The sequence below is a fragment of the Choloepus didactylus genome, chromosome 23 (genome assembly GCF_015220235.1).
Source record: "Choloepus didactylus isolate mChoDid1 chromosome 23, mChoDid1.pri, whole genome shotgun sequence".
NCBI lineage: Eukaryota > Metazoa > Chordata > Mammalia > Pilosa > Megalonychidae > Choloepus > Choloepus didactylus.
The window spans coordinates 20,481,320-20,497,239 of NC_051329.1; the positions used below are offsets into that span (position 1 = coordinate 20,481,320).

The following is a 15,920-nucleotide window of genomic DNA, read 5'->3' on the forward strand; positions in this document are numbered from 1 at the left end:
AGAGACCACATCTGAGCAACAAAAGAGGTTCTCTGGGGGTGACTCTTAGGGCACAATTATAAGTAGGCTTAGCCTCTCCTTTGCAGTATCAAGCTTCATAAGGGCAAGCCCCAAGATCAAGGGCTTGGCCTTCTAAATTGGTAGTCCCCAATGCTTGTGAGTATATAAGGAATTCCCCAGGAGGGGAAATTTGATATTTCCCCTTTTTCCCCAGTCTCTCAAGGGGGGCTTTGCAAATACATTCTTATTCTGTGCCCAAATTACTTTGGGATGTATCAGGGCTCCGCACTAACCTGTACAAACCAACTAGATCTCACTCCCTATCCAAAGTTCCATGTAATTATGGTGTTTGAATAAACTGACCATACAAGTTAGATTATACAGCGTGCTACAGAAAATTTAAAGATTTTGCACCAAATAATCATCTCTTCCTATGTCTCACACAGAAGTTGAAGGTGTTCTTTTTTTCCCATATATATTTTTTAAATTGTAGAATATAATATATATACATTAAAGTGAAAATTTTCCAAGTGCAATTTAACAAGTAGTTAGAGAACAAATTCCAAAGAACATTATAGGCTACAATTCCACAGTTTCAGTTGTTTCCTTATTAAGAAATATAACATATATACAAAAAGGTAATATCTTTGAAAGTATGATTTAACAAGTAGATATATAGGAAATCGCCAAAGTTATTATGACTTATTTCCTTATTGTGAAATATAACAATATACAAAAAGCTATGGCTTTCAAATTACAATTTAATAAGTAGCTATAGAACAAATTTCAAAGGATGTTATGGGCTACAGTTCTACCATTTCAATTCCTTCCTTCTATCTATTCCAATGCCCTAGCAACTAAGAAAAAGGAAATTACATAAAGATTTAGTATTCACATTCTTTGTTAAATTCCATCTTGTCTGTTGCTACCCCTACCTTTAGTTTAATCACTTTCCTGATCTTCAGCGTTGTCTAGGCAGTGACCACCTTAACCTATTCATGTTGAAAAGGGATGTTGACTTTATGAGCAAAGGGAACGTATCTGGTTGATGTTCTTGAAGAGGCTATTGCCTCTGGGTTTTGGGAGAAGTTGAAGTTTTAAAACACTGTCAATACTGTCCTTTACTCATTAGTCTCATTTGCCTTAGTCCTAACCAGATGTATTACTGTTGATTAGATTAAATCCTGTGATTGAGTATTTCCATGGAGAAGCGGCCCACCCAACTATCACCCAAAAATCAATGGGTAATACCTTTGATTATATTATTTCCATAGAGGTGTGGCCCCAGCCATTTAGCATGCATCTTGATTAGTTTACTGGAGCCCTATAAAAGCTCACAAACAGAAGGACCTCAGAGCAGCTGCAACTTAGGGAGACATTTTGAAGACAGCTGTTGAAAGCTGACACTGACATTTTGGAGAACGCCATTTTGAAATGCAACCCGGGAGCAAGCAGATGCCAGCCACGTGCCTTCCCAGCTAACAGAGGTTTCCTGGATGCCAATGGCCTTTCTCTAGCTTTCTCTAGTGAAGGTCCCTATTGTTGATGCCTTACCTTGGACACTTCATGACCTGAAAAATATAACTTTGTAACCAAATAAACCCCCTTTATAAAAGCCGATCCATTTTGGTGTTTTGTAAAATTGCAGCATTAGCAAACCAGAACACCTGCCACCCCTTTAATCCTTTTACCCTACCCTTTGCTGGGCCTCCTTCAGCACTTGGGTCTCCCTTTATTTTGTCAATTAAAAACTCAAAAGGAAAAATGATTGCATCTTGGTCACTGGCACAATCAAAGTAATTCATTTTGAATAGCTTCTCTCCAATCACGTTGCAAAAACATTCAGGGTAGAGATTGAAGACTGAAAAAAAGAGCTGTCACAGATGTTTACTTTCACCAAGAACAACACTTCCTGTAAATTGTGAGTGAATTCTGACTGAGGGGGCAAGCCCCCAACTAATATTAGTCACAAAGAAAGGAAAACCAAGAGGAAGAAGCACTCAGAAACATGCTGACAGCCCAGCTGTGGTTTCTTACTCACCGCAATGCTAGAGAAAAGGCTGCAGTTAAAGTGCCTGTGGACAGAGAAGGCCGGGGTCTTGCCAGGCCACGTGTTAACAGGATCTGAAAAGGACATTTTAACTGGTCAGGGAACAACACCAACTTTAAATTCACTTGTACACCCGAAAAAAGCAGCATTAAAGTAAAATGAGTGCTTCAGATAAAACTCTATATTTGGAATATTTTCTAAAAAGGAAGTGGGAGAAAAGTAATTGGTATATGGAGGTTCATTATATCACTCTTTCATTACTTTAAACATTAAAGTTTAAAATTTTTATAATAAAGTTAGAAAAACTTAACAGCTGATAAAAGGAAGACCAAACTTAAAATTTCAAGACACCACATGAATTTAGAAGCAGTTCAGATATGGTGTGGAGTATTTGGCTCCTCTACTGAGATACGCTGTGGATAATCCCACCTTTTGCCATGACATCACCTCACATGGTTGTTGTGAGGATGAAATGACACCAAATAAAGGAACCAACCCAGCACGGCGCCTGGTAGAAGGAAGGGCTGCATCAATGTTCCTTCTAAACCCCCAGAATCCTGAAGTACTTCTAAAGCAGCAATTAGACTTCTGACAATTCCCTGGAGTTACAAATTGACAAAATAAGGGGCAGAATACACAAAAGGCTGTTTGAGAACACAGAGGTAGACATAGAATTCCAGACACCAACTGAGGAGAAACCAAGCCCTGGGGCATCCTTCAAGAATCTAAACTGCAAGCAGCTGGATACCCCTAGTAGTGCTCACTGTAGAGCATTAAAGGCTTTTCAGTACTACTGCCCTCCCTCTACAGGGACCACAGGGACCCAAGGCCAAGGGAAAGGAGAAGGGAATGCTGGGCTTTAAAGTCTCAGCAAAAAAGTGCTCCTGTGAGGAAGGCACCAGATACGCTGAAACCAAATCTAAAAATCCAAGTGTAGGTGGTGAAGAATGTGGAGGTCACCTATGAGGGGAGGAGGTAACAGACCTGCAGCACAAAATAAAATCCATGCTGGTTGAGATGTCCCATTATATTTGCACAAATGTGGTTCATGGCTGGTCGAAGATTCTCACCTAAATGAAGAAACTAGTCTGAGCAAAATCTCCAACCATAATGTGAACAGTTGATATCAGATGAGAAACTCATGTTCCAGGTGCAAGGCGGTAAGGAAAGGAGCCCGTCTCTGGCTTGCCTTTCTACTCCCCTGAGGCTGCTACAGGAGCTCAGGGAGATGCTACATATCAGGAATTTTCTCTCTCCTGGCAGGCCTGGCTCAAGTGTCACCTATTAGGGGACGGGTCCTTTCATGCCCCTGGTCAGAAGGAACATCTCTGGCCTCTGAGCTTCCCCGCCACCTTTTCAGCTTCCCTCTTGGGAATTAGTATTTTTGCTGTCTGGGGCTGCATCCTCTCCCCATGGGAAACAAGCTCCCTGGCAGTGCCCGGAACTTGGCAGTTTTTAAATCTCCCCAGAGTCCAGGATAATGCCAAAAACAAACTCCTCTTCCCTTTGCAGGGTCTTTGCACATGTGGTTCCCCCGGTTTCAAAAATCTCCTCCCACCCCCTCAGGCTGTGAACTGCAACTCTCCCTCCAGCTCCCAGGTCAGATATCAATTCTCAGGAAAGCCTCCCTCACCCCATAAAACATCTCATTTCTTTGTGCCCTTCCTTCCAAAGCAGAGTGACTTCTATTTAATGTCTGTCTCCCTCACCAGACTCTAAGTTCTGTGTGTAAGGGTGGAGTACAGAGCAGGAATTCAGAACCTAAAGCCCCTCAAGGGCAGTGGCCTTTTCTATTTTACTCCTGTGTCCCCAATGCCTAGCACCATCTCTGGCACATAGCAGGCTATTTGTGGAATGGATGCATGAAATGAATATATGAAATACATATGGCTAAGAGCATCTTCCAGGGGAGAAGGCCACTTTGTAATGCAAATTCAATGGAAAGTGGAATCATGTGCTGCCTAATGATTTCTCCAAATCAAGGACAATGCTTAGGTGAATATTATCACCTAGAGACCAAAGTGCTATGGGAGTTATAAAAACATGAAATCAGAGGAGCCATGACTTAATCATAAATTCAAAGAGGGGAGAGGCTACCGTGCACAATACTGAACATATCCTGGAGGCTAAAATGCAATCTGATGGGACATGCTGAGGGTACCTTCCTTTTGTATGGTCTTAGGGCCTTCCCTGAGGCTTATGGCAATGAAAGTGATTCTTAAAAAGGAGAAAAGGTCCCCCAAGCTCTGTATGGTAAGGTCAGTTAGGAAAGATTTTGAAACAAGTCCCACAGACCTTTTCCCCGGAGAATCTTCCACGTTGAAGTGTCTGTGAAGGTGACAAGCATCGTGAGGTACAGTGTGATAAGTCTGGAGTCTTGTAAGATTTCAGGCTGGAAACAATAAAAACAGTAAGATGAAGACACACGTCTTTCAGTCCCACACAGTGGAACATCACTTTCCAGCCTCTCTACATGTACTCAGGCTCAACTATTCAAGTCAGGACATACGTAAGTCCTTATTCTTTTTCTCTTGGGCAATGACCACTTTAGGAGGTAACAGGGATTTCAGCACACTAGTCCAAATTGAGGAATGTTAAATACTCCTGGAGATGGAAATCTGAGAATTCCTGGAGAATCAGATGACCAGGGTTGGCATGCTTTTTTTTAAAAACATATTTTTAAAATTGTGAACGTTAACATATATACATAACAGTGATACCTTTCAAAGTATGAAAGGTTAGAGAGAAAATTTCAAAGAGTGTCATGGGTTACAGTTCCACAACTTCAGCTATTCCCATTATTGAAAAATATAACATACATATAGAAAGGTGTTAACTTTTGATGTACAGCTCAACAGCAGTTATACAGGTAATTTCAAAAATTGTTATGGGTTATAGTTCCACAGTTTCAGTTCCTTCCATATTATGCAATATAGGGCATATACAGAAAGGTAAAGACTTTCAAAGCACAATTCAATGAGTAGCTATAGAGCAAATTTCAAAGGATGTTAAAGGTTACAGTTCCACCATGTCATTTACCTCCTTCCAGCTATTCCAACACTCCAGCATCTAAAATATATATATATTTAGTAAAGTTTTAGTATTCGTAGACCTTTGCTAAATCTTATGTTGTTTGTTGCTATGCCTCCCACGCACCTAATCTCTTTCTCCATCTTCAGGTGTATCTAGGCAGTGACCACTCTAACTTGTTCATATTGAAAGGGGGTGTCAAAAGTATGGGGAAGGGGGCTGCATCTGATTGTTCTTAAAGAGGCTGTTGCCTCTGGGTTTTAGGACTTGTCTGGCATAGGAACATTCTGGTGGATTTAAGTTTCTGAGAGAGAAAACTTAGTGAGTTAATCTTTTATAGAATCTGAGGTAGGGACCTCAGTATTTGGGGACTACTTCTGGTATGGGCATGGCATACTGTGGCCATTTGGGATGTCCAGCTGGAGCTTGCGTAAGAGAAACCTCCAGGATAGACTCTTGATTCTATTTGGGTTCTCCTGGCCATTGCAACCTCAACTTGTTAACCTTCTTTTTTGCCCTTTTGGTCAAGTAGGCATTTTCAATCCCTCACTGCCAGCGCCAGGCTCATTCCTGGGAATTGTGTCCCATGTCACCAGGGAGATTCATTCTCCTGGGAGTCATGTCCCTTGTGTGTGTGTGTGGGGGGGGGAGGTTAATGAATTTATCTTGGGCTTAAAGAGAGACAGTCCACTTCTGAGCAACAAAAGAGGTTTCCTGGAGGTGACTCTTACACATAATTATAGGAAGGCTCAGCCTCCCATTTACAGCCCTACATTTCACAAGAGCAAGCCTCAAGTCAAGGGCCTGATTTATTAAGTAGTAGGTTCCTAACTTCACTTAATAAATATTCTATCTCAAGATAGTCAGTTTCTTACATTATCTTCACTTAGTTGTACAATCATTCTCACTCTCAACTTTAAACAATTACCATAACATAAAACATCCTAGGGCTCTTATCAGCTACCAATTATTCATCCCTAGAATTAGTGTAGTGTTGGTAAGATACTCCTATTAAATATAGTCTATAGTATTTGTGCTGGTTTGAAAGTATTATGTCCTCCAGAGAAAGCCATATTCTTTGATACAGTCTTGCGGGGCAGACATATTAGTGAGGATTAAGTTGGAATGTTTGGATTAGGTTGTTTGCATGGAAATGTGCCCCACCCAACTGTAGCTGATGACTCTGATGAGATATGGAGGCATGGCCCCACCCATTCAGGGTGGGCCTTGAACAGTGGAGCTGTATAAATGAACTGACAAACAGAAAGAACTCAGTGCAGCTGTGAGCGACATTCTGAAGAGGTGCTACAGCCATGAGGGACACTTTGAAGAAAGCACAGGAGCTGCAGATGAGAGACAGTTTGAAGATGGCCATTGAAAGCAGACTCTTGCTCCGGAGAAGCTAAGAGAGGACAAATACCCCAAGTCCAACTAAGAGTGACATTTTTGAGGAACTGCAGCCTAGAGAGGAACATCCTGGAAGAAAGCCATTTTGAAACCAGAACTTTGGAGCAGACACCAGCCATGTGCCTTCCCAGCTAACAGAGGTTTTCCGGACACCATTGGCCATCCTCCAGTGAAGGTACCCAATTTGGACACTTCATGGCCTTGAGACTGTAACTGTGTAACTGAATAAACCCCCTTTTATAAAAGCCAATCCATTCCTGGTGTTTTGGATTCTGGCAGCATTAGCAAACTAGAACAGTATGTAATGGGTAGTTTTTCCATATACCACACTTTGCTGTTAATTTCCTGCACCAGTGTCATACCTTATAAGTATTTCATGCTAAAACTTATTTAGGTTTGTGATGCTATTCTGTGGGTTACATGCCTTTAAACAACCATTTACGAGCATGTTCCTGGCATGCTTTTTAAATTTATTTACATATAATCTCTGGAGTAACAGAGTAGAAATGCAATAGAGCACAGCAGGGACTCCGGGCTCAGACTTCAGCTCTACCACTTACTAACTGTGTGATCCTGGGCAAGTTTTTCTTTTTTCTTAAATACAGTTTTACTGAGATATATTCACATACCCTACAATCATCCACAGTGTAAAATATTCACAATACCATCATATAGTTGTGCATTCATCACCACAATCAATTTTTGAACATTTTCCTTACTCCAAAAATATAAAAATAAAAGTAAAAAAGAACAGCTAAAACACTCTACCCCCACCACCCCCATGCCACCCAATTTTTAATTTGATTTTTGTCCCCATTTTTGTACTCATCCATCCATACACTGGATAAAGGGAGTGTGAGCCACAAGGTTTTCACAATCACACAGACACACCATGTAAGCTGCATAGTTATACAATCATCTTCAAGAATCAAGGCTACTGGGTTGCAGTTCCACAGCTTCAGGTATTTCCTTCTAGCCATTCTGGGCCAGTTTCTTAACCTCTCTGTGCATCTGTCAATGAGGGATAGTAACAATGCTTCCTCATGGGGTTGTTGTGAGGAATAACTGGATTAATGTGCACAAAGCACTAAGAATAGGGCCTGGCACATAGAAAACTCCATGTAAATGTTGATTTTTATTATAATCATGATTGTAGTTCATATGGTTTCTCAAGAGCAGGTCAGGCAGAAGGATTAGAAAATAGGCTCTGAGACCCTGTAGTGTATACACCTGGAAGGGACCCAGATGGCATACAGATTATAGAAAACAAGAGGGGAAGTAACTTATTCAAGGCCACATGGGAAATCAGCAGCAGATAAATTTCAGGTCTCCCTGGCTCTAAATCCAGTGTTCTTTTCTCCTAAAACCTGTGTCTTCACATCAACTTATCTTTTTTCAAAGTAGGAGAGCCTCTCTTTAAACAAAAATGTGTTGTGGAACGCAGATACAGTAAGCAGATAAGAGGACCTGTCTGGCTGAAGTGAAGACAGGGCAAGAACCCACCCACTTGGCCCTGAGGCATTGTGATGGAATCCCAGGGCTCCAAGGCACAGGGTGTGAACACCACTGCTCTGGGTTGTGATGCCTCATCTGATGAACCCATGTGGCTCCCTGCTGGCTCACTGCCTTGACTGTGTCATAGCCAAGAGAGCCTTCCATGAGTGCCTGAGAGACGGCTGGGAATGGACTGCTGGTGCCTCCGGAGTTATTTACTTCAGCTCTCAGCTGCTACCTGGGTCCTGGTCAAGCCTCTGCTCCTGAAACCTCTCCCTCCCTACATGCAAAGTGGAAGTGGCAGCTGTTTGTGTCTGCTCACACCTCTACCAATCTTCTCATGGCACAAGGGTGGGCAGGGGACCAGGCTGGGCCAGTCAACAGTATCCATCCCTCTCACCACTGTCTCTGTCACCAGTTCAGGGTTAAGCCCAGGATTCAATAGTGCCTTTAAGAGTCCTCCTGATTTTCAACTGGTACTGGTAGGGGAAGTTTCCCTTTTCTCTTTGGTCAAGGCAGAGTAAGGTTCTGTAAACCTGTAACTTCTTTATAAAAAAAAAAAGACAAGACAGGGCAAGGATGTGAGACCAGAACTACCAGCTTCCAGGATTATGGCAGAAGAGGATGAAGGTGATCCCAGAAGGGAGCAGAGATGAGAAAAGAGGGAGAATTCTATCCTGGCAGCTCCAGGCTTTAGTCATCCCCAGCTGCTGTCTTACAAAACCAAAATATTCTCTTTCTTGTTTAGCTTGTATGTATCACTAGCTATCTCATGTGAGGTTTACACACTTGGAACAAGAGGCCTAACCAGTATAATAATAGATTAGAAAGGATCCATTACATTAAAAGAACAGAAAGAAAGATAAGATTGCTCTGGCATTGAAACTGGGAAAAGTGGGGGTCAATGTTCAATATGTTGTACATTAAAGAAGGGCTCATACTGCTAACAGTATCTAACTCACCTGCTCCTAAGGTATGGGCTCAACTTCTAATTCTACACTCGACTCTGACTGATAGATCTCCAAAGGCATAACCTATGAGTGGATCATGGGGACTCTGAAAACAGATACACAAGACTCCAAATGGGAACAATATTTTTACACTTTTTTTTACCTTGAGTTGCTCAAGAAACTCACAGCAATACCACAGAATGTCTTTGATCTGTTTAATCCATAGGAGGGTGAGATCCTTGGAAAGAGCCAGGGACACATACCACACCTAAAAGTAGGAGAAAGAAACGTTATGGGCAGTGACAGGGAACATGTTACATTTTAGCAAGGCACAGTGTCAGATAAGGCACTGGGGATGGATAAATAGCAAATGGGACTTATTTTAACAATAAACCCAAAGATAAACTAGCCCAGCAAAAGAAGTTTCCATCTTGAGTTAAGTGACAGAAACAAAATGTAGCTTCTCAGCTAGTGAAGAGACTAAGGAATTGTCTGTACTAACGTTTTCACTCCACTGCTTATCTGGATATGTGTGTGAATTAACAAAGTTACAACATTCAATAGGAACTTTCAGAGCCAAATGGGCTGCCTCTTGAGTGCCTTGGGAAATTTTCCAACTCCCATCCCCACCTACCTTGGGTTCATTCTCGGCCTCCATGCTGTTCAGGATGGAGCGGCACAGCTTCTCGAATCTCTGCAAAGAGGCACAATGGGGGTTATAAATGCCACGAACTAATCAAGATGTGAGAAAGAGAAGGGAGCAAATGCTCAGTGGGCACCTGGCCTGTGCTAGGCATTCTGCCAGATCAGCCACATACGTGATTACATTTACTTTCTTCTTACAGATGTGGAAACTGAGGACCAGAAACGCCATAGAAGTGTTCTCAAACTGGTAGCCCACAGGCTGGATGAGCCCTATTTTGCTTGACTTGCACTGTATTTTAGAAATTGGTATATTTCACATAAACATCCAGATGGGGGTTCCTTTTGAAAAACAAAAGCAATCTGGCAAATTGGACTTTTATTCCTGCAGATCAGCAGCTGTCTCTTAAATGGGGTTGTGTTCTCCAATTTGCCATTTTATAAGCATGATAGATATTGACTTTTGCCTCACAGATATCAGCCAAAGATGTGGTATCATCACTTTTTTCTGAAATGCAAACGGAAAACAAGGGGAAACTGGAAACTGTGTTACACTTTGGCTACACCAGTTCTGGATCCACCAGGAAAAGTGGTGTGACCGTAGGTGGGCTACCTTACCACACGGAGCTGTGGTTTCCTCCTCTAACATGGGGGTCACCTCTCCTTGCCTCTCCTCCCCAAGTGATTGTGTGTTCCTTGCCTTTGTACTCCTCCCTGTCTAGCTGGGCTATGAGCTTCATGAGAGCAGAGATCTTGCCTGCCTTGCTTCCTGCTTGGGCCCTGGGGCCTAGAAGAGAGGCCAGCACAAGGTAGATGCCCAAAAAATATTTACTGAATAAACAAATGTGAGGACTAGCAATAATGAATGTCTAACACTATTCAGTTGCCTGACATAGAAGGTACTTCTTAGTGGTAACTAATCTTCTTCTTATTACCATTATTACTGTTACAGATAATTAGCTGCTTTCCTGGAATTGTATTTTCCAACATGATGATTCTAAACCCAAAGGTACAAACTGGCATTTTTCAGTTGGTTTGCAGGATTCAAGTTAGCTGCCAACTCTTGCAAATTAGGACATTAAACACAGAGATCCAGATTTCCAGCATCACTTTAACAAATCAGTGTATCAGTACCCTACTAACTGGAGCTGAGTAATGGCTGCCCCCTTTAAGATCCTGAAAACTGTGGCCTGTCAGTTACCATTTATTACCAGACTCATATTGTTTTTTTCCTTATAAATGGCTTCTTTCGGCTATTTACATATTCTGCCTGGCTCCTGTATGCATTTGTGTTCTCAACTCCTGCTTGAAATAGTCAATATGAAAAGAATCTTGACAATTCCCAGAAGCACCGGGCATAACCCCTATGGAATGAGTCCCAAGAAAACAAAAGGGTCCACATGATTTTTCTGTAAACTTACAACCTCTCTAATAATAATAAAAAATTATTAAAAAAAAAAAAAGAGGGGTAGGGCATGGGGCAATAGTTAGTTATGTACCTCATAACTATTGTTGCTGTAAGGACTAAGTGAGTTAATGTTTATAAAATACTTACAAAAAGACCTGGCATAGGGTAAGCACTACGTACATTTGCTATTATTATTTTACCTCATTATCCTCTTTAATTCTGAATAAGAACAGCAGTTTCCTGGCAATCTTAAAGATACAAAGTGCGCTTCTTTTACTGGACCCAGTGTCATCTGCTTTAAAGAACTCATCAATCTCTCTCCTAAGGAGGGATGGGTAAAAAAAAAAAAAAAAATAAAAAAGACATTTTTAATTAGGAGCTTGCAGCAGATGGAAGGCTTTTCAAGTCCTCTAAGCGAAAACTCATATATTTGCTGTTAATAGGGAGCAAGAGAAAAATGGATTGAGGAGTTCCTGGCACCCACCTGATTTCTCTCTGCAATTGACGTCGACAGAGAAAACTCCGGACATGGGCCTGAATCTCGACAGCTGCCCGCTCCCGCTCCTTCTGCACGAGCCTTTCTTCTCTGGCCTGGCGGGCTCTATCGATGAACCATGCTCTCGAGGTCTGAGATACAGTGAACATGTCTGCCATCCTTGCACAAACCCTGGAAGGCAATTGACAAGTGGCTGTTGTTGATCATAATATGGAGAACATTAACAGAATGGGACTCAAGAACAGAGGGCGGGCAGACCCGGGCAGTAGCAGCAAGGCTCTCAGGACCCTCAGCAGCCTCCAAGTATAACAGATCTCCTGGCACAAGTCCCAACTTCCCATCAGATCCTTTCATGCAACTCACCAAGACTAGGGATGCTTTCTCCTGGGTTAAATAACTGCATTTTCTTAAGAGAGAAGGAGTTTATCACACCAACTTAATCAGTCCAAGACTATGCCTGTTGCACTGCCTTGACTTGTCCTCACTGCCTAGCCAGCACCTGATACAGGGTACGTGTTCTGTGCAGGTTTAATGGATGAATCAATTCTACTGCTTCAAACCAGGTATTCTCTAAGTCAAAGGTTTCTAGATATTTGAATTTCCCCAACAATACTTGGGAAGCGAACACTGGGCAGTCAACTTTTATTTTGCCAAGTAAAGACTTGGGGAAAAAAAAAATCAAACATAATTATTTTGTCACCATTATTTTATTTATTCAGTCATTAAACACATATTTATCGGTGCCTACCTTGTACCCAATACAAGAGTCTTTCATTTAAAAAGGCGGGAGGCAGAGAGACTTCAAATGGAGTTGAGAGGTCACTCTGGAGGGTATTCTTATGCACTTATATAGATATCGTTTTTTAGATATTAGCGTATTGGAATAGCTAGAAGTAAGTACCTGAAACTGTCGAACTGCAACCCAGTAGCCTTGATTCTTGAAGATGATTGCATAGCTTACATGGTGTGAAAACCCTGTGGCTCACATTCCCTTTATCCAGTGTATGGACAGATAAGTAGAAAAATGGAGACAAAAACTAAACGAAAATTAGGGTGGGATGGGGGAGATGGGATGTTTTAGGTGTTCTTTTTTACTTTTATTTTTATTTTTTTTGGAGTAAGAAAATGTTCAAAAATGGATCCTGGTGATGAATGCACAACTAAATGATGGTACTGTGAATAACTGACTGTACACTGTGGATGATTGTAGGGTATGTGAATATACCTCAATAAAATGTATTAAAAAATAAATAAATAAATAAAAAACCCTATTTACTAATCAGCAAAAAAAGAAGGGGGGGGTGGGGAGAGCAGTAGCTCTTTTAACATTAGAAAAGCAAAAGTTGTATGATTTCAGAATACAAGACAGCCCATTAAATTGAATACATTTGATTTTATGTTTACCTTATTCCTCTGTTCTTATTTTTCCCATTCTGCCAAGGACTGATAAAGACTTTAAAGTAGAACTGCCTCTGTCCATTGACAGGCACTTCTTTGAACAGAGGCTCTAAATCACCCGTAACAGACTTCCTCCAAAGGGATGACTTGGGTCAGCAGCTTAGAGCACACAGCACTGGTCCATGGAGCCCCCCCCAGTGAGATGACTTCTTTAGGTGCTGGGTAATTTTGTCATTCAACTTTAAGTACACACTCAGCTCTGCTCACTAAAACACTGGAATGAATTATTCAGAAAGTCACACTTCCAGAAAACAATCTCTTTACCAGGTTATTTCACTCAAAGCAGCACCCACACGAAAACATCAAGAATAAAAAGCTCATGCTAGGCTACTCCCACATCAACTTATCGAGGAACCTCTGTGGTGCCTTCTCAACACTGATTCACAGCTGTTGAACAACAAGGCTTTTCCAAGATGTGGGTCTTTCATCAGTAATTCTCAAAGTAAGTAAACCGAGCCCTGACCACAGGAAGTGGGTAAGAAGACTGGGGAGGAAAAGGTGGTGGTCTTCTGAATCATTTACTCTTTCCGCCCCAGCAATGGAAGCTCACCTGAGGGTCTGCCTGTTTTGCAGAAATGCCAGGTAATCATTAGTGATCTGGCACAGGACTCACAGCTGAGGGCAGCTTCTCACTTCAGAACGGCTTGTCTTCTCTGGCAGAAGAAGCATAGGTAAAATTCTGCGTTCAGGACTGAGTTTTACAGGTGAGGGATTATACATCTTCCTCACTGTATAAAAGTAATAAATGCAGTGAGTGCTGTTTACAAAATAACCCTTGTGTCTTTTTCTCTTAACCTCTCATTTAAATGTTAGGACTACATGCCCACAGTCCTCACAGGTTAAAGGGAATAGGTTGAAAATAATCCCAAATAAAGTGGCTTCCTTTTCCATAATCTAAATTAAAGCTTTATATTCTTTGTGATCGCAAGCAACAGTAACTCTTAGGGGTGATGGAATGCTTAAAACAGCCATTAAAAATTATGTTTGACACATAACAACATGGGAAAATGTTTATGCCTTAGAAGTGAAAAAAAAAAAGAGGACTGGATCAATGATCCCAATTATGTATTGAAAAGAAAATCCATGTGCATACATAGATACAAGGCTGGGATGAAATACATCAACATGTTAAGAGTGGCTGTTTGGGGGTAGTAGAATTGTGGGAAATTTTATCTGCCCCTTTAACGGGTCCCTATTTTCTAAATTTTCCACAGAAAGGACAAGGTGAGGCAGCATGGCAGAGGGAGGCATGTAGACTTTGGAGTCAAACAGCTGGAGCCAGTCCCTAGCTCTGCCAAGTACTGTGGAGAGATGTCGCAGAGCCTTCCGGTCTTCTGTTAATTGTAGGTAATAGAACTTAGCTCAGAGGCCAATTATGAGGACTAATGAGTCGATGTACATCAAGTGTCTATCGAGGTGGCTGACAGAACAGGCAGTAAATAAGTCTGATGTGTTATTCTTACAGCCACACGTTTTGGGTTTTTCTTAAAACTCTTCAGCAGAGGCTCCCATCTACACAAACACTCAGGTTCTTTGGGTAGGAACTAATGCTGGACCCCTCACCATTCCTTGCCCATCAAATATTTTTCTATTTCTGGGTACACTAGGATTCACTAGCCCCATTGCTTGGGCTCAAGAACCCCTAGCCCTGGTATTTAGACTAGGTAAAAGCATCAAGCTCCTGAGAGCTGCAGAGTAACAGGGCCAAGTCACAGGCACAATGGTATGCTCTTTCCAAATACACACACAGTCCCTCATGGTGGGGGGAGCAAAGCAGAAGAGGAAGAGGGAGCCTCCTCCCAATAGGAAAACAGGTTGCATGCAAATTGCAATTAAATACCTCTAAGACTATCTCAAAACCTTCACTTCTTCCAGGGGGCCTTCCAGAATAAGATTCTTTCCTCGAGATTATTAAACCCTCAGCAATACTATATGTTGGTTTCTGTTTACACCATACGATAGTCTATACTTTGCAGTTTTTCTAATTCTTTTTTATTCCCCTCTTCTAGCCCCACAGCATCTACTACAGTTCACCAATCAAAACAGAAATATCTATTAAGAATTTACTCTGCTAAATACCGTGGGGAATGACAGAAAAGGCTGTGTGTGCTGGAAAAAGCCTTGGATCAGAAAAAGTAGCCCTGGGTTCTCTTTAGTCCTGATCCTGTTTTACCAAGTTTCTTACCCTTTCTAGGCCTCAGTTTCGTTATTTGTAAATGGAGATTAATAATATTACCTTCTTCCTAGGATTGCTGAAAGAATTAAATATTTACCCTTCTTGTACTTCAATTTAGTTACCACAGCACTGTGGATAGGATTAAGTGGAAATATTAATAAGCGGAATCTGAAAGTATCAAATATATAGTATGTATGTGAATTTTACTGTATTATCCTTAAGAAGCTCAAGGAAATCCAGTGGGGAACAAGAATTATATAGGTGGAGAGATTAGAAAACAAAAGGTTGGTGACACCCAAGATCATTTGGAAAGCAACAAGAAACTAAGTTGGACACCCACTATATGTCAAGACCTTTTTGAGTATTTCCTCTAATGAGAACGGTGACCCTGAGAGATTATTTATCTCCCACAGTCCAAGTTAAACCACTAGCAGTGCCAGAGGCAAGAATTGTATACCAATCGTTGAGGACAAAACTCAGATTCCTCTCTACCTTTATATTCCCATGAGAACTGCCCCAAACCAGGCTTTTCTGGGTACAAATGGTTGTGGATACACAGAAACAAGGCCAACCTCATGGAGAACTACAAAAGGGCACACCTGTCCAGAAACTCTTGTCCAAAGGTGAAGTGCCATAAATACCAACTGCTGACTGAGCCCAAGAAGAGTCTCCGTGTATGGTGGGAAAAGCTGGGCAGGCAAATTTAACCACCACCATTTGTTAAGGGTCAACCACATACCAGACAGCATACAGATATTAAACCAAACCTGTCTTTTCAACAGCTATAAGATCCCTACAGTCTTTTTTTT

General features: G+C 41.5%; 1 protein-coding gene across 4 annotated transcripts in view; it reads right to left on the bottom strand.

The window, feature by feature from the left end:
- The window catches only part of UBE3B (ubiquitin protein ligase E3B), a 101,999-nt gene that overhangs the window by 84,833 nt on the left and 1,246 nt on the right, over positions 1–15,920 (bottom strand). For 2 of the 4 annotated variants that reach the window (XR_005214051.1, XM_037817321.1), the window contains exons 2-9: positions 13,486–13,588; positions 11,466–11,648; positions 11,182–11,302; positions 9,566–9,625; positions 9,095–9,199; positions 4,346–4,442; positions 3,035–3,120; positions 2,042–2,124 (exon numbers count right to left, since the gene is read on the bottom strand). Coding sequence is in view for 3 of the 4 variants with exons in the window: in XM_037817321.1 (XP_037673249.1) it covers positions 2,042–2,124; positions 3,035–3,120; positions 4,346–4,442; positions 9,095–9,199; positions 9,566–9,625; positions 11,182–11,302; positions 11,466–11,635 (722 nt within the window). In the remaining variant the exon portion in view is untranslated. Of the gene's footprint in view, positions 1–2,041; positions 2,125–3,034; positions 3,121–4,345; positions 4,443–9,094; positions 9,200–9,565; positions 9,626–11,181; positions 11,303–11,465; positions 11,649–13,485; positions 13,664–15,920 lie in introns of all 4 variants that reach the window. The other 2 variants (XM_037817323.1, XM_037817322.1) reach the window with 2 other exon arrangements.